The sequence below is a fragment of the Mustela putorius genome, unplaced genomic scaffold (assembly GCF_011764305.1).
Source record: "Mustela putorius furo isolate JIRA1106 unplaced genomic scaffold, ASM1176430v1.1 tig00003937_pilon_pilon_pilon, whole genome shotgun sequence".
In the NCBI taxonomy this organism is placed as follows: Eukaryota; Metazoa; Chordata; class Mammalia; order Carnivora; family Mustelidae; genus Mustela; species Mustela putorius.
The window spans coordinates 2768083-2791938 of NW_025422082.1; the positions used below are offsets into that span (position 1 = coordinate 2768083).

General features: G+C 54.3%; 2 protein-coding genes across 5 annotated transcripts; one reads left to right on the forward strand and one right to left on the reverse strand.

Annotated features, from left to right (window-relative positions):
- The first annotated feature begins 2650 nt into the window (after positions 1-2650).
- On the forward strand, positions 2651-19030 carry FHIP2B (FHF complex subunit HOOK interacting protein 2B). 4 transcript variants are annotated; one of them, XM_045069477.1, is made up of 17 exons: positions 2651-2782; positions 6618-6696; positions 8938-9110; positions 12476-12580; positions 12675-12809; positions 13023-13250; positions 13356-13552; positions 13842-13950; positions 14173-14249; positions 14596-14785; positions 15296-15441; positions 15540-15668; positions 15838-15928; positions 16136-16279; positions 16634-16774; positions 16998-17098; positions 18573-19030. In XM_045069477.1, the coding sequence occupies exons 1-17, from the start codon at positions 2738-2740 to the stop codon at positions 18643-18645; spliced, it is 2163 nt and encodes a 720-aa protein (XP_044925412.1). In that variant the 5' UTR covers positions 2651-2737; the 3' UTR covers positions 18646-19030. The 4 variants fall into 4 exon arrangements, with proteins under 4 accessions (XP_044925412.1, XP_044925411.1, XP_044925413.1 ...); XM_045069476.1 differs by lacking the exon at positions 18573-19030 and adding an exon at positions 17337-17627 and having other exon boundaries at positions 12675-12797; XM_045069478.1 differs by lacking the exons at positions 16136-16279; positions 18573-19030 and adding an exon at positions 17337-17627.
- Positions 19031-19876: 846 nt separating this feature from the next.
- NUDT18 (nudix hydrolase 18) lies at positions 19877-22842 on the reverse strand. The gene is made up of 3 exons (XM_045069480.1): positions 22074-22842; positions 21770-21983; positions 19877-21451 (listed from the first exon to the last, which is right to left on the reverse strand). Exons 2-3 carry the CDS (start codon positions 21912-21914, stop codon positions 20856-20858), a joined length of 741 nt encoding a protein of 246 aa, XP_044925415.1. The 5' UTR covers positions 21915-21983; positions 22074-22842; the 3' UTR covers positions 19877-20855.
- Between the last annotated feature and the right edge of the window lie 1014 nt (positions 22843-23856).

The following is a 23856-nucleotide window of genomic DNA, read 5'->3' on the forward strand; positions in this document are numbered from 1 at the left end:
CTCAGCGGGAGGCCTGCTTCTCCCTCTCCCACTCCCTGGCTTGTGTTCCCTCTCTTACTGTGTCTCTCTCGGTCAAATAAATAAAATCTTTAAAAATCTTTATATAACTTCTGACTGCTCCCAAATTTAATTGCTGTTAGCCTGTTCACCAGAAGCCTTACTAATAGAAACTGTTGATAAACACGTTTCACATGTTAGATGCACTATATACTGTATCCTTACATTAAAGTAAGCTAGAGAAAAAAGAATTTTACAGATTTATTTATTTATTTATTTATTTATTTAAGAGAGAGAGAGAGAGCACGCACAAGCAGGGTGAGAGTCAGAAGGAAGGGAGAACCCAAATCCCCAATGATGCCGACTTGATTCCCGGACCCCGGGATTATCACCTAAACTGAAGCCAGATGTTTATCCAACTGAGCCACCTAGGTGCCCCAAGAAAAGAAAATATTAAAATCATAAGGGAGAGGAGCACCTGGCTGGCTCAGTTGGAAGAGCATGCAACACTTAATCCCAGAGTTGGGAGTTCGAGCCCCATGTTGGGTGTAGAGTTTAATGAATAATAATAATAAAATATTAAACTTTAAAATTTTTTTTAAGATTTTATTTATTTATTTGACAGAGAGAGATTACAAGTAGGCAGAGAGGCAGGCAGAGAGAGAGAGGAGGAAGCAGGCTCCCTGCTGAGCAGAGAGCCGGATGTGGGACTCGATCCCAGGACCCTGAGATCATGACCTGAGCCGAAGGCAGCGGCTTAACCCACTGAGCCACCCAGGCACCCTAAAATTTTTTTTTTTTTTTAAATCACAAGGGAGAGAAAATACAGTTTGAGTACTGCAGTAACCGCATGTATCAGGGGACCTGTGCTGCCCAAACCCATGTTGTCCAAGGGTCACCTGTACATCGGTGGGCTCTAATGCTTTTGGCATATAACACATATAAATGTATCCACTGAACTTCTAAGATAAAATTTTAAGTGAAGCCAAATGAAAGGCTGTGGATTGCTAATGCACTCTCACTATCCCCTAGAGTTCCTTGGGGGAAAGCGGATTTAATCCATGTAGCTGCTACCCTGATCTCTGCGGAAGCAGGCCCAGAAAACCACAGCGCAGAACTGAACTCAGGTCTCCAGCTCTCCCAGTCACCTCTCTGGACACAAAACAGGCCCATTTCTTCCTTTTGTTTTTATACATTCTGGCCTTAAAACCTCCTCTCGTTCCCCATAGCGTTCCTCACAGAGGCCCATTTGCAGATGGGCTATTTAAAAACATGTATTTTTCCCAGGCAGCTGTCTGAGAACTGAGATCCAAAAGGTAGCCACCTCTGGGCTGGGCACAACGCTGCCCCCACCCCTGCTGACTCAGGCCGGACTCCAGGCTCATCTCCAGGGTACACAGCCATCTCTGGAGCGGTCTGTGTCTCCTGAGACTCGGCCTGACCCGTGAATGCGGCCCAAAGTAGCAGGGCTAGTGCAGTGAAATCCCAAGACCCCACAACTCTGGGTCCTACAGCTTTGCGGTAGAGGCTACCCTCCTTTCTAGTGTCACATTAAACCCCCACCCTCTCATCACACGTCTGTGGTCAGCAGAAATAAATTTTGAACATACCAGCCCTCTCCTCAGATCTTTTCATTCCGGAGGGTGGTGGGAATGGGCTTTAAAAAGGCGGAGTTGGGGACGCCTGGGTGGCTCAGTTGGTTGGACGACTGCCTTCGGCTCAGGTCATGATCCCGGGCTCCCACATCGGGCTCCCAGCTCCATGGGGAGTCTGCTTCGCTCTCTGACCTTCTCCTCGCTCATCTCTCTCATTGTCTCTCTCTCAAATAAATAAATAAAATCTAAAAAAAAAAAAAAAAAAACGGCGGAGTTGTCGCTCTGTACATTCCATGAAATGTCCTGGACATTCCCGCTCTGCCTGAGTAATTCTTGGGCCCAACTTTCCCGGGCAGGGGGCCTCTTGACGTGGGAGACCCACCTTCTGTTTCCTTCCCGGGCGCTGCTGGGATAGCCCGGCCCGTTGTCACTTCCTCTGCAGGACCTCTGGACCAGTGCTGTATCCACGCAAAGGAACAAGCAACAAGTGAAATTAATTTTCATAATATACTTCATTTAACCCAATATATCGAGTATGTTACAATTTCAACAAGTCGTCAACGTACAACACCACGAGTGAGCTATTTTATATCTTCTTTTTGTAGTGAGTCTTCAGAACCCGGGGTACTCTTCAGCGCCTCTCTATTTGGACTAGCACGTTGGTTTCAGGGCTCGACAGCCACGTGCGAACAGTGGCTACTGTATCGGAAAGGGGGTGGGGGCAGGGGCGTCTAGAGACTTACAGGACCCACAAACCTTCTCATACCTCGTGGAAGAAACTCCCTGTCCCACCAGCCCTTCTCGCTGCCACCTGGCTCCCCCCACGGGGCCGCGTGAACCTGCTGCCCCGCGGCGCCCCACTGCTGCGGGGCCGGGCTCCAGGGCGCACTCCCCACCCCAATTTGCTCTCCCCAGCCGGGCGACGTCTGCGCCCGGCCTCCTTCCCGACAGTGCGAGCGGGGGCCGGGGCCGGGCTGGGGGCGCTGGGTGCCCCCAGTGGGCCGGGGCGGGGCGGAGCGAACCGGCAGGGCCCCGCCCCCTCGCCGCGCCTCCGGGGCCGCCTCCGCCTGCGAGCTCCGCCGCCGCTCCGCCGCCGCCACCGCCGCCACCGCCGCCCGGGAGCCGAGCCGGGCCGGGCCGCCACCATGCTGAGCCGGCTCGGGGCGCTGCTGCAGGAGGCCGTGGGGGCGGTGAGGCCGGGGAGGCCCGGGCGCGCGGGGCCTGGGCCGGAAGGGCGGGCGCGGGGCGGGGGGAGGAGCCGGCGGGCAGGCCGGCGGAAGGCGCGGGCCCGGCTCGGGGAAGGGACCCCCACCCAGGCCGCGGCGGCCTGTCGCGGAGCCCCCTCTCTCCCCGGTCTCTCCCCGGTCGCGCCCCTCCCGCACAGCCCTTCCTGCTTCCTGTGGCCTCTTTTGCCGATCGCGCCTACTCCCAGCTTCTCTCCAGATCGCCCCAGCCCCTAACCGTTTTCCCCAAATGGCTTCCTATTTTTCCTGCTCCCAGTTCCCAAACTCTTCTGTGCTAGAGGGCTCCCTTGTCACCCAGTAGTTTCTTCCCCAAGGTCCCTAGCCCAGGCGCTTTGCCGTCCTCCTTCCTTCCCCCCGCCCCCCCTACGCTCCTCCCTTCCTGGTCACCTGGGCTGGAAAGATAGATGCCTCTTCCCTTCCTTCTGAGCCCCCAGACAACCCCAAGACCTCAGTCAGGCCGGTGTGTTCTCAGCCTCCGCTTGGGAAGTTCCGGCCCAGATTGGCCACGTCCCCAGGAAGCCTGTGTATATACAGTCCAGGGGTGGGTGGGCGCCTGGCCCAGGAAGGAGCCTGCTGCGGGGCCACAGGGCGTATCCAGAATGTTGTCTCACACCGCAGGCGCGCTGGCCAGAGTGACCTTGAGTCGGGAGCGGCCAGCAATGGGGGGACCTTGGGACGGCCATATGAGGGAGCGTTTGTGTTTGCCATTTCTGTTGGGGTTGAAGGCTGGTCAGAGGCGGGTTCACCTCATTGAGCAAGATAAAAGTGCTGTTTAGATAGAATAAGCCGAATGCCTTCTGTTCAAAGTAACCCTGCCAAGAATCTGTCCGTAAAGTTAACAGTTCTTTTGTCTCAAAGTAGAAGCCCTCCTCTAATTGATCGATTTGCTATATTCTGTCAGACTTGCTCAGGAGAAACAACCTTGTGTTCCATCTCCTTTCTCCCCCCAAAAGAGAGCTTATTATAAATGAGAACAGTCTCAGCCTTAATCAGACTTGTGAAGAAAGTAAAAAGCTCCTCCCACCTCTCCTCCACCTGTCCCAGCCCACCCTTCCTGAGGTCGCTGGCAGCCCACCTAGGGAGGGGTTCCAGAATAATCTTGCCTTCCCCTCCTCCTTGTCTCCAGTCAAAACAGCTGTCATCTTAGAAAGTGATATGACGAACCACTTCATACCCCTCCGGGAAAGCTCCAGACCATAGGGCAGGTAGACAGGCCAGAGAGAGCCTTAGTCCTAAGAAGTGACTTTCTAATGCTTCCATTGTGGGCATTTAGCCTCAGGGGCTGGAGGAGGGACTGGTGATCAAAGGTGGCATTTTTAGGCAGGTGATTTTTGGCCCCTGAGTATAGGCTACATAGAAAGTGCTGGAGAAGTTTGGCTGGCTCTGCATAACTGTCAGGTCTTCCCCCTGCCTTGTCTCCATGTTAAGACCCCAGCTGGTTCCTTGACTTCTTGTTAAGGGAGGAAGAGTGCTCCTCCTGCCCTCTTCTGACAAAACAGAAATAGTGATCATTGGAGTTCTTTTAGAAAGTATTCTTTATTATTATTAACAAAGATAACAATTAGAAATTTAATAATTTCTCTTTAACATAAATCATTTGGTACAATGGCTTTGGAGCTATAGTAATTAATAGTAGATTCAGGGGAAGATGATCCCCTTGCTTTGTTCTAACAGTCTGTTCTGTTACAATCTGTCTGCTGACCATCTGTGTTCTCCCGGGCCTCCTGTCCCCACTGGATTGTTCATTTTCAGTGTTAGCCCAGAGTAACGGTTCAGGAGACTGTAAATGAATTTTGAGGCTAGATGAGAGCTCATCATAGCTCTGTAAGATGATTAGTGCCAGTTAAGGCCCAGAGGGCTTTCCTGAGACAAGGAACTATGGAAAGAATGTTAAAAGAGTTTGCTGAGATATTGAGTAAATATGAATGTAATGTAGTCACTAGTGGCAGAGCCCTTTAGGAGCAGGCAGAGCTAGAACGCACAGATCCTGGGCCCTCAGGGAGCTCACAGTCTAGTAGAAGGGAAGACTCTAATCCCCCAATCACAGTCTCACACAGGATGTGGTTTGACGTGTTGGCTCCATTTGGATGGTGTTTTTTGGAATGACCGTGGGAGATGAAGCTCCAGTAAGGATCATGCCCCCCCAACAACTACCCATGAAAGAAGATAAGGTTCCCTGGGCAGATGAGCGTTGGGGGAAGAGTTTCAGGGCCTCTGATTTGGTGTTACTGCTTCTTCCTCCTGTCTTCATGGCCTTCTAAACCATTCTTCCTGCCTTCATCTCCTACACGCAACTGCCCGAGGACTCTGCCTGAAACATGGCTCTGCAAATGTCCTTGAACTCCCTCCCCCCGCCCCTTCTCCCTCCGCCTGCAGGAACCAATCCTGACCCAGTGGCTTGATGTTCACGGACCCCACACTCCATCCTTGTCCCAGACACACTCTGTAGAGTTCTTTCCGAGGAACTGTCTTGCCTTCATCTCTGATTATTGGCCTGGGACTGCTTTCCTCATGTTTTAGTTTCAGGGTAACCTCAGTAAAGCCTTCTCTGTTCCACTGTTCTTTTCCCATGGGCTACTTTCCACCTGTCCCACATTCTCACACTACTTCCTACAGCTGAGTTACTTGGAGCATTTTTCATATTCTATTCTCTCTGGCACTGGGTCTCTGATGGCCTTGTTTTGCTTATGGTACCTAGCACTGTGTCTTGTACACAGTAGGCATTCAAAAGAGATTTCCTGAATGAATCAGGAGTAGACAGTTCTGCACTTGATCTTAGCCAAAAGGTCAAGAACTGATGGGAGTAGACAGTTCTGTGATGCTGTGAAGTGTGAGGTTAGAGAGACCAAGAACTCTGATGAGGCCTTTGTGGAGCCAATGGTCCTTAGCTGCACCAGCTGGACCTCATGGGTGGCCATTTGGCTCTAGACAAGGGTAGGGTGACACAGGGCCTCCTGGGCCGAGGAGTGGCCTGAACAGAGACAGAGAGGTAGAAATGAGCACCTGTGGTACGGGACTATTTGATTACGTATTTTTTTCCCTGTAAACGTTTACTCTGCAAGGAAAGAGAACGAATGCTCTTTTCTGGAGTTCTCAGGGAAAGCAGTTGTTACTGGTATGGAGATGAAGAGGTAACTTCTGGAAAAGGGGCATTGCTCATAGCAGAAATAGAATTCCTTGGGGCTGCAGGCTGTGCCTTCCCAGCAACTCCAGCAGCCTGCGGCCCTGGACAAAAGATGCAAGCATGTTCGAAGTAAGACACCTCATGAATATTATGCTAACATTACCCATCTGGCTGAACGAATTCTTTCGATGGCCTCGAACACAGATTTGTGCAGACTCTTGGACAGGGAGGGGCTGGAAAGCTTTGTCTTTGCCTTGTTTTCCCTGTGTGTCATTTTGATTTTGTTGTTTTGGGGGTACTCTCCTGTTTTCCTCAACATCCCTCTCTGGTTGCATGACCATCTTGAGATGATCTCTTTCTGTGTCCCATCTTCCGTACTGATGTTCTTAGCTCTCCCAGGCCAGGGACTGTGGTGGAATCATGACATGTAGCAGGAGCACAGCGTCTGGGAGAGAGAGGGGCTGGGAGAAGGGCCAGGAGATTGTCCTGGAGAAAACGTGTTCCTGCTCCCTTTGAGAATCTGGCACCTCCTCCAGGGCCTGGCACTGACCTGAGCCCTGGTAGATGGTGGACCATCCATTGTGATGAGCGGCAGTGGCACTGGAGCCCGTGGTCACGGTGGCAGCTCCTTACACTGTGTCTCTGCTCTCTTCACAGCGGGAGCCCAGCATTGACCTGCTGGAGGCCTTCGTGGAGCACTGGAAGGGTATCACACACTACTACATTGGAAGTACAGGTGGGGCCCGGTCTCCCCTGGCTAAGGGAGCCCCGCAGGTAGTGGGGAGGAAGGTGTGGGCTGTCACCATGCCAGGCAGAGACTCATGTGGCCTGGAGAGGGTGACAAGGGCTGCACAGGGGTGGAGAGTGGGGGCTGGCCCCACCCTGACCTTTAGGATCTGTGTGAGATAGGAGTGGGGACTAGGAAATCGGGCATGTCACTGACCTGACTGCAAGGCAGAGGGTGAGCCCCACTTGCCCCTAGCTTCCAGCTAGGCAGAGTATCCAGGCCTGCAGTCCTCAGGGCCCATGCCCAGGGCTTACTGATGAAAAGAAAAGAAAAGGGATCAATTCCTCCTCCTTTCCCTGAGCTAACTTAGAGGGCATTTCCCTTATGGAAATCTAGGGTAGGAGGAGAACAAAAGCCAAGGCATGTAACATGTACAGATCCTTCTCCTCCAGCTGACACCCTAGACAGCCAAAGCTTCGGGTGCTCTGAGCCCAGCAGGAGCACTCCCAGAGGGGGTGGAATCTGATTGGCTGCTTTGTAGTCAGTATGTTGGTATTGGTGGATACGTGCTGGTTGCCAGGTAACCCTGTCCTGCATCCCCAGCTTTCTACATCCTGGTTCACACTGGGGTTTGATTCCAGCCTACCCACTTCCTGAAGACTTGATTTCCAGCCTGAGCCAGCCTGAGAAGTTAAAAAGCAGTCTTTGGACACTCTGAGGGACTCCCTAAGTGTCCCTTTTAGACCAGGTTCTGCCATCTTGGCACAGCTAACGTTTGTGCTTGGTCATTCTCTGTGGTGGCAGGCTTCTGGGGGTGCACAGTGGAACGGTTAGCAGCAGCTCAGACTTCCACCCTCTCCTTTGCCATAACTGTGTCTTTCCAAACATGGGCAAATTGTCCTGGGGGCAGAATCACCCCCAGTGGAGAGCGATGGCTTTAAACTGAAGAGCTTTTTTTTCTTTTTTTTGAGATATAGTTGATGTAACATTATACCATGTAACTTGGGGGTACAACCTATTGATTCAATATATGGATATATTGTGAAGTAATCAATACAGTAAGTCTAGTTAATATCCATCACCCTAACTAGTTACCCATTTTTTTTCTTGTATGACAACTTTTAAGATCTACTCTTTAGCAATTTTCAAATATGCAATACTTTAACTATAATCACTGTGCGTATATAACATTCTCAGGACTTATTTATTATTTTTTGTTTTTGTTTTTGTTTTGTTATTTGTTTTTTAGCAGGGGGGTATGAGGGAGAGGGAAAGAGAGAGAATCTTAAGCAGGCTCCACGCCCAGCAAGAGCTTGATGCAGGGCTCGCTCTCACAACCCTGAGATCATGACCAGAGCCAAAATCAGGACTGGGACACCCAATTGACTGAGCCACCCAGGCACCCAGGACTTACTTACTTTTTAATTGGAAGTCTGTACCTTTTAGACTGAAGATCTCTGGACAGAGAGCCCCAGTCTACCAGGATATAGGAAAAGATCCTGAACTGACTCAGGTCCCCTTGGGCCTTTACTGGAACCTGATTCTATTAATTTGCAGAACACTCCCTACATCATAGGTACAGGGATGGGTGAGGTGAACTGTTGTTCAAAAGCCAGTGCTTTCAAAGTAAGCTAGGGGGTGCTCCAAGGCTTGTCCCAAAGCACTAAAACTTGCTTTATACGGTCTCTGAGACTCTCACCAAGAAAGCCTCTGCTTCTCCATCAAGACCTTTGCACAGTGGAGCAGGTTTGCCTCTGAACTCGTGGTCATGCACAGATTTTCTTCTCCTATGTTAAAAAAAAAATAATAAGTTTCTCCTTTCGGCCTCCTCTGTGTGTAAAAAGGACAAGAGGAAAGCTGCTTTGCCTCTTGGAAAGCTGCTATGAGACCACTTCACATTCTAGGACGGAGACCCCAAGCCCACAGCGCCTCAGTCAGGCCCAGAGCAATGTACGCCCCAGGGTTAGCAGAAAAAATGATGCCGTCTCCCTCTCTAGAATATGCACACGTTCCCTGCCAGAGGGCTGTATCCTGGGCCTCAGCCAAAAGGTCTTTTGTCTTTTTAAATATAGAGGCACCAGCTGTAAATTTCCATTTTCTCTGGTCTTCGTTCGAAGCCCACTGTGAACCGGGCCTTAATCCAGGTGTACCCTCAGTCTCTCGCTACCTACAGTCCCCAGGGCCTTGACCTCATCAAGCCAGAGAACCTCTCTTCACCCCACTCACTCTTGTTTCCTGAATCCCTATTAGATGAAAACACCCCCGCCAAGAAAACAGATATCCCCTGGCGGCTGAAGCAGATGCTGGACATCCTGGTGTACGAGGAGAGGCAGCAGACGGCAGCTGGCGAGGCTGGGCCCTGTCTGGAGTACCTACTGCAGCACAAAATCCTGGAGACCCTGTGCACACTGGGCAAGGCTGAGGTGGGCAGGACCCTGGGGAGCCCCTGCATTCCTGGCTCGTCCACGCATGTTCCTGTCACATCGTGTGGTGGACACACTCCCATTGTTCAGTCAGGGTTCATTCAGCGAAGATGTGCTGAGAACCAGCTGTGGGCTGGGCAGGGTCCTTGGTGCTGCAGACACAGCAGCAGTTAAAACACAGAAATTCTGGTCAGCGAGAGGTGGGTCATCAGGGGGGCCCGCACGTGGTCTGTTCAACAATGACGGGGTTATGGAGAGCAATGAAGCGGGACGGGGACCTGACAGTGTCGGGAAGGCCCGTTTCAAAGATGGGCACAACTTACTCAGTTGCGCTCCACTTGATGGTGCTTCACAAGGACTGCATTTTTTACAAGTTGGACTTTGTAGGCAGCCCTACCTTGAGCAAGTCTGTTGGCGCTATTTTCCGACAGTGTGTGTTCACTTCATGTCTCTGTGTCACATGTTGGTAATTACTGGTAATACTTCAGACTTAGTTATTATATTCTTACAGTGATATGTGGTCAGTGATTTTTGATGTTGCTGTTGTAATTGGGAGCACCACAAATAATGCCTCTCTAAGACAGCTCTACTGGCCAGCCATTCCCCTTTTTCTCCCTCTCCTTGGGCCTCCCTATTCCCTGAGACACTGTGATATTGAAATCTGGCCAACTAATAATCCTACAGTGGCCTCTAAGTGTTCAAGTGAAAGGAAGAGTCACACGTCTGTCAGTTTAAATCAAAAGCTAGGGGCGCCTGGGTGGCTCAGTGGGGTAAGCCTCTGCCTTTGGCTCAGGTCATGATCTCAGGGTCCTGGGATCGAGCCCCATATCAGGCTCTCTGCTCAGCAGGGAGCCTGCTTCCTCCTCTTTCTCTCTCTCTCTCTCTCTGCTTACTTGTGATCTGTCTGTCAAATAAATAAAATCTTTAAAAATTAAATAAAATTAAATAAATAAATCAAAAGCTAGAAATGATTAAGATTAATGAGAAAGTCACATCAAAAGCTAAGATAGGCCAAAAGCTGGGTCACACAACGAGCAGCCAGGTTGAGAATGCAAAGGAAAATTGTTGAAGGAAATTCAAAGTGCTTTCCAGTGGACACATGAACAGTAAGAAAGCAAAACAGCCTTATAGCTGAGGTGGAGAAAGTCTGAGTGGTCTGCATAGACGAGCACACCAGCCTCGACGTTCTGTTAAGCCAAAGCCTGATCCTGAGCAAGGCCCCGACTCTCCAATTCTTCAAAGGCTGAGAGCGGTGGGGAAGCTGCAGGAGAAAAGGCAGAAGCTATGGGAAGTGGTCTGCGGGGTGTAAGGGAGGAAGCCGTCTCTGTGACGTCAGAGTGCAAGGTGAGCAGCCAGTGCTGGTGTAGATGCTGCTGCAAATTCTCCGGGAGATCCAGCGGGATTAGGTGATGAAGGAGGCTACCCCGAGTGACGGATTTCCAGTGCGGATAAAACGGCCTCTCTTGGAGGGAGATGCCAGCTAGGACTCTCACAGCTGGAGGGCGGAAGTCAACGCCCAGCTTCGAGTTTCAAAGGACAGGCTGACTCTCTTGTTCCAGGATCATGCCGCTGGTGACTTAGAGTCAAAGCCAGTGCTCATTGACCATTCTGGAAATCCCAGAGTCCTGAAGAATCGCGCTAAGTCCGCTCTGCCCGTGCTCTGTAAATGGGACAATGAAGCCTGAGCGAAAGCACTTTAGATTACACATGGTTTCCTGAATATTTTAAATCCACTGTTGAGACCTACCGCTCAGAAAAAAGTCTCCTTTTCCCAACACGACTGCTCCCTGACAAGGCGCCTGGTCGGGCACGAGTTCCCAGACTCCATTCTGACACACAGACTCCATTTGAGGATCACTGAACTCTCAAGTCTTACTATTTAAGAAATACCTTCTGTAAGGCTGTGGCTGCCACGGGTAGTGACTCTTCGGATGCATTTGGGCAAAGTAAATTGAAATCCTCTTGGCAAGGATTCACCATTCCAGGTGCCATTAAGAACATTCGTGATTCCTGGGAAGAGGTCAAAATATCAGCATGAACCGGAATTTGGAAGAATTTGATTGCAACCTTCAAGGATGACTGTGGTGGGTTCACGACTTCAGGGAGGAAGTCTGGGGGAAGGGCGAGAGAACTAGAACCGGAAGTGGAGCCCGAAGATGGGACTGAATGGCCGCCCTCTCATGATCACATAACAGATGAGGAGCTGCTGCTTGTGGATGAGCAGGGAACGAGGTTTCCTCAGGTGGAATCTGCTCCTGGGGAGGACGCTGGGAAGATTGTTGAGAGGAAAACCAAAGATTGAGAGCGTTGTGTGAACATAGTCGATAGAGCAGCGGCTGCAGGTTGGATAGCACCAGCTCTAGTTTTGAAAGAAGTTCTACTGGGAGTAAAATGTATCAAACAGGGCGCCTGGGTGGCTCAGTGGGTTAAGCCGCTGCCTTCGGCTCAGGTCATGATCTCAGGGTCCTGGGATCGAGTCCCACATCGGGCTCTCTGCTCAGCAGGGAGCCTGCTTCCTCCTCTCTCTCTACCTGCCTCTCTGCCTACTTGTGATCTCTCTCTGTCAAATAAATAAATAAAATCTTAAAAAAAAATGTATCAAACAGTTTGGGGTGCTACAGAGAAGTCATGCATGAAAGCAAGAGTCCATCCACGTGGCCAACTTCACTGTTGTCTTATTTTAAGAAATTGCCACAGCCATTCCCACCTTCAGCAAGGACCACCCTGATCAGTCAGCGCCACCAACATGGAGGCGAGAGCCTCCACCAGCAAAAAGACTGCGACTCGCTGAAGGCTCAGATGACGGTTAGCAGTTTGTAGCAATATACTTTTTAAAGATTTTATTTATTTATTTGATAGAGATCATAAGTAGACAGAGAGGCCGGCAGAGAGAGAGGGAGAAGTGGACTCCCCGCCAAACAGAGAGCCTGATGTGGGGCTCCATCCCAGAACCCTGGAATCATGACCTGAGCTGAAGGCAGAAACTTTAACCCACTGAGCCACCCAGGTGCCCTGTAGCAGTATTTTTAAATTAAGGTTATGTACGTTGCCTTTTAGATATAATGCAATTGCATAATTAATACACCACAGTATAGCATAAATGTAGTTTTTATATTTACTGGGAAGCCAAAAAATTTATTTAACTTGCTATATTGCAGTATTCATTGATTGTAATATTTGCTTTATTGTGGTGGTCTGGAAGCGAAGTGTTCGAGGTGTGCCTATAGTGAGGGAAGGAGGCTTCCAGAAAAGGTGCCCTCTGAGCACTGACCATGGGAGGCTGGTGCTGTGGCCCGGTGAGGGGTGGGAGGAGCATTGCCTGCAGTCGGTGGGCTCCACCTTCTGACGGGCACCTTGACCCTCAGTACCCCCCAGGGATGCGACAGCAGGTGTTCCAGTTCTTCAGCAAGATTCTGGCCCAGGTACAGCACCCCCTCCTGCATTACCTCAATGTCCACAGGCCTGTGCAGGTGAGACCAGGAGACCAGGGAGGGTCTGAGGGTCAAGCCTTCTCTCTTCTCTGCTACCCCATTCTTATCTGTTTTTAATTTTCTTCCCTTCTAGAAGCTTCTCCGACTTGGTGGGACAGTTCCTGGATCCCAAACAGAAAAGGAGGAGGTACAGTTCACCACCGTGCTCTGCTCCAAGATCCAACAGGACCCAGCCCTGCTCACCTACATCCTGGAAGTGAGCACCTCTGTGAGGAAGAGGAGAGGGAGGGCCCAGATTGCAGGGCAGGCCTCTGAGGCCCTTCTGAGGAAGCAGAGGGTGGAGCAGGTCCTCAGGCACCCAGGCAGCTTTCCCTCCAGCTCCATGCTGAGGCCCTGACAGCCAGCACATCCTGCCTTCCCAGTGGAGCATCCTGGGCAATGGTCTGCACCGTGACATGGCTTCACCCGACCTTCTTTGCAGGGCAAAAAGATGGTCAGTAGAAAGAAGTCATCCAAAGAGCCCATCACCCTGCCTAGAGAGGCCGCCAGTGTGCAGGACAAGGACCACGCCCACAGCAAGGCTCCTGACATGAGTCCGTGCGGAGCCCGGGCCTTGAGCTCACAGCTGCCTGCTGAGACAGAGGAGCCAGAAGGAGTGGTTGGGGAAAGCACCCTCATCACCGCCCTGATCGGGCTGTGCAAGAGCAAGGTGCCAGCCGTCAAGACAGAGTGGGCAGGGACGAGGAGGGTGAACTGCTGGGAGGGGTCCAGGGGTTCAGATGTATGTCCCTGAAGTCCTGACCCTGTCCCCTAGAAAGGTCGGGTGGCTCTGAAGGCGCAGGAGAACCTGCTGCTCCTGGTAAGTGTGGCTTCACCTGCCGCTGCCACCTACCTGGTGCAGAGCAGCCCTTGTTGCCGTGTTGTCACCGAGCACCTCTGCCAGCTATACCAGTCCCTGCCCCCCTTCCTGGACCCAGCGGACATTGCTGCACTAGAGGGCATCAGCTGGAGGTAGGCTCTTGGGGGTGAGGGGAAGCTGGGTTGGGCTATTTTTTAAGTGGCTAGAAGCCCTCCCTGTCCTCTGGTTTTCTAGGAGGGTTGGGGACCCCTGCTGGCCACTCTCTTCCGGAGGGCACAGCCTATCCTCACGGGCTTTCCCTCCAAGGGAACATCACTTTTGCTTCCCCCCTCCTTCTTCCGCCTGGCACTGGCCACAGAGGTTGCAGGGAGAAGGAGGGTGGAACAGATTCTGGAACATCCCTGAGGCACGCCTCACAGCCCCTCCCTTGCTCCCCCTCAGGTTGCCCAGTGCCCCATCCGATGAAGCTTCCTTCCCTGGCAAGGAGGCCTTGGCTGCCTTTTTGGGCTGGTTTGATTACTGTGACCACCTCATCACAGAGGCACATACGGTGAGCAGGGGTGGGCCCCAGTGGGACCCTCTGTGGGGGTGCCCTGCGGTTGACCCCACTCCCTTCCCTGTGTCCACCTTGAGGACCCAGTGGACCTCTCAGGAGCTAGGCAGGGCCCTTGGCCTGCCTATTGTGTTAGACACTGTGCAAGGACACAGTAGTTTCTCAGTGGAAAACTGTCACGGAGGTAAAACGTGCTTAAGACATGTCCTTGGCACCTAGGTGGTTGCCGAGGCCTTGGCAAAGGCTGTGGCTGAGAAGTTTTTCGTGGAGATTCTGCAGCCCCACCTCCTGCATGTGTAAGTATGTGTCCCGTTCCCTGGGGCTGGCCATGGTCTGGACCCATTTGCTCGCCCCATTGGGCCCCTACTCATTCCTAAGGCCAGGAACTCTTTGGCCAGAGTAACGTGGGTCTGCAGGCCCATGTTTAATGTTTGCCGGGCTTGGCCTCCTGACACACAGGTGGCTCAGAGCCACGTGGGCTGACTCCAGGACCTCAGGAGAGCTAGGGAGCAAACAGAGAAATACCAGCCAAGGCATAAGGAAACCAGGAAAGGGTTCTGTCACCCCCACACTCATTTACTCCTGGCCATCCCCCACCTGGCTCTCAGCCCCCAGGCCTGGCTCAGCGCTCTCTCCCTGTAGCTCTGAGCAGAGTGTCCTGACCTCCACCGCCTTGCTCACGGCCATGCTGCGTCAGCTCCGCTCCCCTGTGCTGCTGCGAGAGGCTGTGGCTTTCCTCCTGGGCACAGACCCACAGCCTGCAGCCCCTGACGACGGCCCCTGCACTCTGTGTGCTCACCTCATCGGGCACTGCGACCACCTCTCGGACGAGGTGAGGCGGGGGAGGGGGGTGTCGTCCTTCTGGCACCCACCAACCAACCCCTGCCCAAGGGGTCTTCTGAGTGTTTCAGCCCTCTAACATCAGCTTACCAGGTGGTACTGCCTTTGAGGCACTGAAATGCCTACCCCCCCCCCAAAACAGTGACTGCTTTTGTCACACAGTGATTTTCTGTGACCAGATGCTTGCTGTGTGATTTTCTGTTTTCCAAACCTATTTCATATTCACTTGGCTTGTTTGAGGCTTGTAGCTACTCCGAGCGAGGTGAGGCTGCTATTCCGTTTTTCAGCCATGGAAACAGAAAAGCCAGTTGGCTCACTTGATAACACACATCAAATTAGTAATAGAACCGGAACCGGGCAGACTTCCAGCTCCCAGACCAGCACTCCCCGCAGAGGACTGCCCCCCACTCTCCCCAAAACCTGCCGCCTGCTCTTTTCTTATCCGAGTAAGCAATTCCCAGGACCACTAGAACCGGGGTCTCGCTGATCCTTTCTTACCCAGATCAGCATCACCACCCTGCGGTTATTCGAGGAGCTGCTGCAGAAGCCGCACGAGCAGGTCATCCACGGCCTGGTCCTGTGCAACCTGGAGGGCCGCCATTATGTGGCCCGGGGCTCACCCGAGCCCGAGAGCTATGAAGACACCCTGTAAGTGGAACCCTGTGCCTCTGGGAGGCCTCAGGCCGGTGGGACCCTCATGGCCCCCCACACCCCTGCACTTGTTCATTCATTCGTTGATGCCACAGAGATCTGGAGGAAGACCCCTACTTCACAGACGGCTTTCTCAACAACAGCTTTCAGCCCTCCACAAAGCCTCCCCGAGCCCCTGCCACCAACTCGGATGGCAAAACAGCAGTGACTGAGATCGTCAACAGGTAGGGAGCTATCTGGAAATCTCAGCCACTTGAGGTTTGTTCTGTCTTTGGCCATAGCTGGGATGAGGCGCAGCCCAGGAGGCATTGCTCCCTCAGAGCTGGAGGTGAAGTGGGGAGGAGCAGGGCAGCCCAGCCAGTGCCCCTCCTCACCTAGGGTCTTGTGTCTCAGTTTCCTCTGCCTGGTTCCTGAGGAAGCCAAGACCTCGGCTTTCCTGGAAGAGACCGGATATGACACATACGTCCACGATGCTTATGGACTGGTGAGTGTTGAGGCCTCTACCAACGCCCACTTCTTGTCCCTCAAAGCCGGGGTGTTGATAAACTCCACCTTCTCCCTCTGTGATCTGCCCAAGGTGCTCCCTGCTCCGGCCAAGAGCCTCGAGTCCATCCTTCCTCCGTGGTTCCCTCGGTCTTTGGGAGCTTCCTGACCACTGGGCCCACCTCCTCAACTCTCACTCCTGTTTCAGTTCCAGGAGTGCAGCTCCCGAGTTGCCCCTTGGGGCTGGCCCCTGGGCCCCACACCCCTGGACCCTCATGAGCCTGAACGGCCTTTCTTTGAGGGTCACTTCCTCCGAATGCTGTTTGACCGCATGTCCCGGATTTTGGAACAGGTAGCCAATGGGACTGGGCCCTGGCTACAGGGTGAGGGCCCATGGGAGAACTCCAGACAGGTGCCCTGGTGGGGGGTGGGGGTGGGTATTAGAGCCCTCTTTGGTTCTTCAGCTCCATACCCCCTTCCTCCACCCCTTCCCCTTCTCTAGGCAGGAAGCCCCATCTTGCCTCTCCTCCACACGCCTTAACATGTTCTGGCCCTCAGCCCCAGGGAATCCATGACACACACACACACATCACGTGAGACTCCCACCCCCGCACACGTTCACACTGGCCAGGCGCCTTGCTGAGGGAGTGCAAAAAGGCTCGTGGCCCCCTGCCAACCCTCGGCTTGTCCACTGTGTTCCCTACAGCCATACAGCCTGAACCTGCAAGTGACCTCAGTCCTGTCCCGGCTTTGCCCTCTTCCCCACCCCCTTATCCACGAGTACCTCCTGGATCCCTACATCAACCTGGCCCCTGGCTGCAGGAGTCTGTTCTCTGTGCTCGTCAGGGTAAGGATGCCTGAGCCCAGAGGTGTGTGTCGGTGGGGCTGCAGGAAGGGAGGGGGACCCGGATGGGGCGGGGTTGGAGCCACAGGAGTGGATACTCCGGACAGCTCCAGGGGAATGCACAGGCACACACACCCCTCTCCTCCACTGTGCTGCGGCAGAGCTAGGGGGACCCTGCATGAGTGTCACCAGCCCCTACCCTAGCCTTGTCTCATTCCTACTCTAGGTGATCGGGGACTTGATGCAGAGAATTCAGAGGGTACCCCAGTTCTCGGGCAAACTGCTCCTGGTGCGCAAGCAGCTGATGGGTCAGGTCCCTGGGGAGCAGTAAGTAACTGAGGGAGATGGGTGCCTGAGGAGGGATCCTAGGATGGGAAGGCAGACTGCCCAAGGAGAATGAGAGCAGCATGGGTCAGGGGTGCAAAGAAGGCCCATTGCTGGGCTCCATCTTCACTCAGGGTGTCTGCCACTAAGAATGTGCCTCATGGACACTGGAATGTCATATTGGGCACACTCCCACCGCCTCCCAGCTGTAACCCCACCACCGCCATCCTGTCTCCCTCAGGCTGGACCACCAGACTCTCCTCCAGGGAGTGGTGGTTCTTGAGGAATTCTGCAAGGAGCTGGCTGCTATCGCTTTTGTCAAGTTCCCCCCACATGGTCCTCACCTGCACCTCTCCCCTCCCCGAGAAGGGCACGTCTGAGCCAGGAGCAGGACAGGAAGGGAGATTTCTCTGCACACCTCGGCCCAAGAGCCACCTCCCACCTGGCACTGCCACCACCGCCTGCCTCCCAGGCTGGGACTTGGCTCCATGTTCTCTGCATCCCAGGCACCTCTTCCTCTGGGGAGGCCTGGGCTTCCACTCCCAGGTGGACTCAGGAAGATCCTGGCCTGTCAGCCACACGAGACTGGGTGTAGGGAGTGGGTCTCCAAGGTACCAGAAGCCAAGGAGCAAAAGAGATGGCCTCCCAGACAGCATGGTGACCTCGGGGCCCTCTCAGGGGAGCTGGGTAATCACCAGGTGAGCACCCAGACCCAAACCTTCATGTGTTCTGTGCCTGACCCCCGAGTCTATGGGCCATTTAGGGCCAAGGCCTGTGGCTCAGTTCCAGGGCACAGAAAGGAGTGAGTGATGGCTCTGAGGCTGGTTACGACTGTAAGCCAAGAGAGATGGGGGCGAAGGAGCCCTGTCTCTGTCACGCTGGGTACCACAGACACTGCTGAAACTTGACATTTTTTCTCCTGCCTTCTTGGCTTAATCCGTGGCGAAGGGGCAGCGGATGGCAGGGGAAGCCCACTCTCCCTGCCCAGCCCTCCTGGAGACTGTTGCAAAATTCCCAACCGCCTCATGGCCGAGAGCCAGAGCATGCTCCGCGCCCGGGTGGGGGCAGCTGCTAATGAGCGCCTTGGTGCGACTGCAGCCAGGGTGGCAGAGGGCTTGGGAAGGGGGGGCAGGGGGCTGGGTGCCAGGCTCCAGCTCCAGCTGGTTTTCTCTCTGGCGCCTCTGAACCCGTCTCAGCAGGTCCTCGACACCTGGGCAGAGGGGCTCAGAGACTGGGGGAGGCCAGGCCCAGCCCTCAGCGCTCCACCCAGCCTGCAGCATCCTCAATGGACTCCTCTCCCCAGGAAGCTGGGGAGCTTGGGACAGACCGCGGCCAGGATACCCACCTGACCCCAGGCCCCCAAGACCTGGTGGGGAAGCGCTGGGGCCCAGCAACCAGTCGTAGTGTTGTTCTCCCTGTGTGCCCTTCGTGGCTGGGGCTGCCACCCCACCCGGCCTGAATCTGTCTCAACCTGCAGGAACACACAGGCGGCGCCAGGCATTACCTCACAGTGGGACTGCAGCTGCTGGCTTCGCTCCTGGGCAAGGTAGAGCAGGCTAGAGCCCCTTTCGCTTCCTTTTCCTGCCTGTGCCGCTTCTAGAAGCCAGCCGCAGGTTGCCAGGAGGTGACATGGAAGAGGAGGAACTCGGTGACCTCTCCCTCTCCTGCATTCCTCCAAGCTGGGGAGGATGCTGCCGCGGCTCTGAAGGACACCGTGCGTGTGTGTGCATGTGTGTTTGCGCACATGGGTGTTGGCGTGGGACGGGAGAGCACAGCTCATGGGGCACACTGGGTCTGAACTCCTCAAGTCTGAAAATGGCTGAGCATCCGGGAGTCACAGATACTCCCCTCCTCCCTCCCCTTCAGCATTCGCCCTTGTGTCCCCCTGAGATGTGCCCCCAGACGACACAGCAATAAAAGGTTTGCATAGACACAGCCCTGTTCTCCACCCTTCGTGTCCTCCTGCACGGGACTCCTCTGCTCATTCAGGCCCATCTGCCTCCACAGGAAAGACCAACTGCTTTTCCAGCACTGGAGCGGAGGGAGGTGGTGTGCTGGGTGTCGGGGGTTGGGGGTAGCGACAGGGGTGGTAAACAGAGACAGGCTCTGGCAAAGCACATCCGACGTTCCCCAGCGCCTGCCAGAAACCAGGCCCTTTCTTGGCCAACCAACACTTTCTGCCCAGCTTACCTGCAGCTGAGAGCCAGCGAGCCCTGGAGACACGGGGGAAGAACGGGCCATCTGGAGCACCTGTACGCAAGTCTCATTTTGGGGTGTTTACATTGTGAATTGTGTGAATGCTTTAGTAGACCTCCTGTTTAAAAAAGCCCTCAGGAAGGTAGCTGAGACAACTTCAGGACACAGCAGGTTGAGAACTCAGGGCTGATGAGCGCCTCTTACCTCTGTGCAAGTCAGAATCACTTGGTTTGCTTTTCACAATACCTGTGGAATCGGTGTCTCAGGGTTGGGCCCAGAGCTGTATTTAAAATTCTCCAGGCGATTCTAATGGGCAGGGTTGAAAACCACTGTAGGCTAAATAAAGTGAGAACAAAAGTTGCCCTTCGACAGGGATATGGACTGGTGCGTCCCTCAGATGCTAAGAGAAGGGAACCAAAGAGAAAGTGTTTGATTCCATCATGTAGGAGATGTTTGTCCTCAAAGGGCACAAGAAAGGAAACGGAGGCTTATCCTAGTCGATCAGTGTCAGAGTGGAGTTACCTCAGAAGGGAAGCCTAGACAAGTGTTCCCTTGCTCAGAACCAGAAATCTGTATTACACGCAGTGAGTAGCACACAGTATATTTTCTTTGTTCACTCCCTGTGGTTTTCCCTTAAGTTTTAGTAAAGTTCTCTTTTAAAAAGAGGTTTTTATCATGATTCTGCTGGGCTGAAAAGAAAGGGTTATGGTCGAGCTTGGGTTGGAGTTGTAGAAAGGCAGGAGCCTGGAGGACAGCAGAATGATGCAGGGAGGGAACAAGGAAGCTCAAGGAGATGGAACTCCGCCAAGAGGCAGGACCAGCTCTTCCTATATGACCCCTTGCCCACATGAAGCTTCTGGTGTTCTCACGGTTCAAACCCTGGAGGGGAGGTGGACACATCCCACCCCAGCAGGCCAGAGAAAGAGCCCCAGTGGGCCACAGAGGCTATGGTGGATGGCAGGAAGCCTGCCCGTCCCAGTCACCTGCAGTCTGGGACACCCGCTTGCTGTCTGGGAAGACGTGGGTGACTGTGGTGGGACAAGGGGAGGAGCTTCTTTTTTGATGCAGTCCCCCCTTCCTGCTCACTTCCTCCCCACAGAGATATTTAGACAGGAAGGCAAAGCAAGAACCACCTATTTACTCAGCATGGAGCCCACTCCCTTGGAACAATCTCCCCCAGCACCCCAAGTCCGTGTTCTAAGTGTATGAGAATCCAGGTGTAGGCCTTTACTGACGCAAGCATGGAAATTGATGAGTAGATAGATGCCCTCTCAGGTTCAGAAAGTTCCCACATCCCCTTAGGGAGTAGTGCCTTCATTTTACCGATAGGGCAATTAGATCCTTGAGCTCTGACCTTCCTGTTTGGTTAAAGGCACTGGCCTTTCGGTGCACTGTAGGGACCTATTCCACAGAGAAGGAAATTACCCTGAGAACTAGGAGAATCACCTGCTCCCAATGCAACAAGACCCCTGACTGCCAACCTCCTGCCTCCCCAAAGGAAGGCAGGGCTACGGTGGGGTGGGGGGCACATGTGCCCAGCTCCTTGCACAACGATGGCACCTTCCTATCTGTTGACTGGGACAACAGATGATTCCTGAAGCCTCTGTAAGAGCTGGCTTTGTAGGTCTTCCTCCATCACCTTCCACCAGAAAAAGTTCTCACCCCGAACCTTTGGGGGCTCACTCTGCATCCCTGGGTTCCGAAAAGCCACAGTCACCAGCATATTCAAGCAGATGCCATCTGCATTGTCTTTGCCCAGATGCTGCAGTCCAAGCAACCCCTTGGTCTCCACCGCCAAGTGGTGCAGGGTGAGGCACTCCTGTAGCAGCCGCAGGATGGCCATCTTGATGCCACCCCTTTGCTCCATGGGAGTGAAGCCGCAGGCAGTGATGGGCAAGTGAGGCATCCCCCCTCTGCCCATCAACACCCACACTGTCTGGACGCTTGTAAAGGTGGCCACGAGCCGCTGGCAGACCAGACTGCAGGGAAGCTCCTGGGGCAGAAGAAGAGGGTGCCTGGCTTGCTGCCGGTACTGGGCAGCCAGCTCTACCAGGTGCAGAATGTCCTGAGCTCGCAGTGGAGTGGGTAGGGAGGTTCGTGGGTACCAGCCAGCCTGCAGGGACTCTGCATCTGCCTCCTTGGAAGTCTTCAGAATTCCACCTGGAGGAGATGTTGAGGATGGGGTGGGGGAAAGGGTCTCTGTTGAGAGATGTGCCCGGTCTGGCAGATTAAATGGCCACCCAAGCATTCGAACCCTGACCCGCCCCAGGGTAGGGGCTAGTAGGCGTTGGCAGGGGCTGGGAGTCACATCCTCAAGCTGGAGATGCCAGGCTTGTACCAGACAGACTAGGGGCTCATATCACTAGAAGACAAGCTGGGGAAAAGGTGTCAGCTGCCACCCCCTCTCCTGGCCAAACACTGCCATAAACTTCAGCTCCCCCCCCCCCAGCCAAACACTGCCAAATGGGCAGGCCATACCCGTGGCTCGAGCGAGGAACACAAAGCGGATCCAGGAGGGGCCCCGTTCCTCCACAGACAGCAATGTCAGAGGCTCACAGTGCAGCCCGGCCTCCTCCTTCACCTCCCTTTGCAGTGCCTCCACGATGGTCTCCCCAGGCTCCATTCTCCCTGCGGGTAGGTACCAAGACCCACGGCACTCTTTCTTGGCCTCCTGGATCAGTAGCACCTCATCCTAAAGGGAGAGAGAGGATCCTTGCTGAGAACCTTCCCTAGCCCTGGCGTTAGAGCCCATCTCAAATACAGTCAGGAAAAAACCCCTTACTGGTGCACGCCTCAAACGGTTGAGCTCTCCAGGGAGTTGGCCCTTGTGTGCCGGGGGTCGCGGCTGTCTCGCTCTGCAATGTAGCCCTCTTTGCGTTCAGACTTCCATTTCAGAAAGGGGCTAAGATTCCCAGGAACTGTTTCAGGGGCTACGAATTAGGCCCCACGGTGAGGTTTGCCATGTGTCCTGCACTGATTCATGTCTAGATGCCATATGTCTCTATGTATATCTCTCATCTTCCCTGGTGATTTACAAACTGTGGCAGGGTCTCACACTGGGGCCTGGGCTTTGAAACACCCCACCCCCACCCCCACACTGCTCCTACCCATGGCCCTGGCCCCTTCTAGCTGTGGTTGCAGTAGCTTGCACAAGGATGAGCTCAGAAAGAGCACCACACAGTGGGACAGTTCTGAGAGAAGCACAGGTCATGCCATTACTGTCCATGGGACTCAGAGGAGGTCTCCGAGGCACTGGGCAGATACTTGGGCCCACTAGCGGCAGGCACTGTGCTTAAGATTCCAGGGAAAGAGGAATAAGGCCTCCTCTCAAGACACTGAGGCCTAGTGGGAGGAAATGAACAGGCTCCTGGGCCTCAGATGCCTCTTCAGGATAGAGGGACAACCTCAGGGCTGGGCCGCTCCAGGCTCAGATGTTAAGTGTGAGTGAGAGTGCTTTGCAAAACTAGGAAGCACCACGCACTAAGTGGTGGCTGTTGCCGGCAGTTCCTCTGTCCCCACCGGGGCTGGCTGCTCGCTGCGGAGGGCCGGGCGCTGGGCCCGGCGGGCGGACGCTCACCTGCTCGTTGAGGAACACCGCCAGCACCACGTAGCAGACGTCCTTCCGCAGCCGCACAGGCGCCAGGGGCTCCCCGGCCGGCTCCGAGTCACAGCTGTGCACACTCAGCCCCTGGCCCCCTAACACCGCCGCCAGCGCCCCCGCCAGGTCCTCCGAGGCCATCGGGTCCCCTGGGAGATGGCAGACGGGCGCCCAGCAGACCGGCCACGCAGGGCAGGGTGGGAGACGAGTGCGACAGTGGTCCGCGGCCCTCGCCCCCTCCCGACTCCGGCCAGAAGAGCTCGAGAATGCGGAAGCGCCCGGCGAGTCCTGTCCGCTGATAGGCTACGCGTCACCGCGGCCTGCCCGGATTGGCTGGCTCGCTTCGGTCAATGCGGGGGCGGGGCCAGTCCGTGGGTTAGGAGCCGGGCCTGGCCGGTGGGCGCAGCGGAGCTGCTTCTGCTTTTTAATCAGTTACCCCTCCACCCCCGCCTCTCTCTCCCGACACTGCTAGCTACCAGCCTCGCTAATTCTTCCGGCAAGCACTTGTCCGCGCGGGTTCCGACGATGACGTCATCCTGCCTGCGGGCTGCAGAGCCCCACTGTGGCCAGCAACGATGACTTCACAACAACCCAGATGACATCACGGAGGCCTGGGGCCGTGGCTGGGACCTACTGTTCAACTTTGGTCATACACCTTCCATGGCATGGCCCAAATCGATCACTTCCCAAATAACCTTTCTTCACTAAAAATGTACTGCATGTCACCATGGCAGGGGGAACATTAGCTCCTGCCTTGGAGGATAGTCTGACCTTGCGGAGATGGACATAAATATATAATAAAAAGTCAACTGAGGGTTATAAGCCAAGTGCTAAATGAATGGCTTGGGCAAGAGGTGTGACAGGTGTTCAGAGGAGAGAGGGAGCAGGGCTGGGATGGTCAAGGTGTGGCTGGCCATGGGAGGAGGGGATTTGGGCCTGGAATCAGCCAGCCCAGCCTTCATCAGCC

Excerpts from the sequence above, each read along its gene's own strand:
- FHIP2B (XM_045069476.1), top strand. The coding sequence starts at position 2,738 with ATGCTGAGCCGGCTCGGGGCGCTGCTGCAGGAGGCCGTGGGGGCG. Across the intron at positions 13,951-14,172 it reads TCATCACAGAGGCACATACG|GTGGTTGCCGAGGCCTTGGC; the intron begins GTGAGCAGGGGT and ends CTTGGCACCTAG. Across the intron at positions 15,929-16,135 it reads TCCACGATGCTTATGGACTG|TTCCAGGAGTGCAGCTCCCG; the intron begins GTGAGTGTTGAG and ends CTCCTGTTTCAG.
- NUDT18 (XM_045069480.1), bottom strand. The coding sequence starts at position 21,914 with ATGGAGCCTGGGGAGACCATCGTGGAGGCACTGCAAAGGGAGGTGAAG. Across the intron at positions 21,452-21,769 it reads GTTCCTCGCTCGAGCCACGG|GTGGAATTCTGAAGACTTCC; the intron begins GTATGGCCTGCC and ends CATCTCCTCCAG.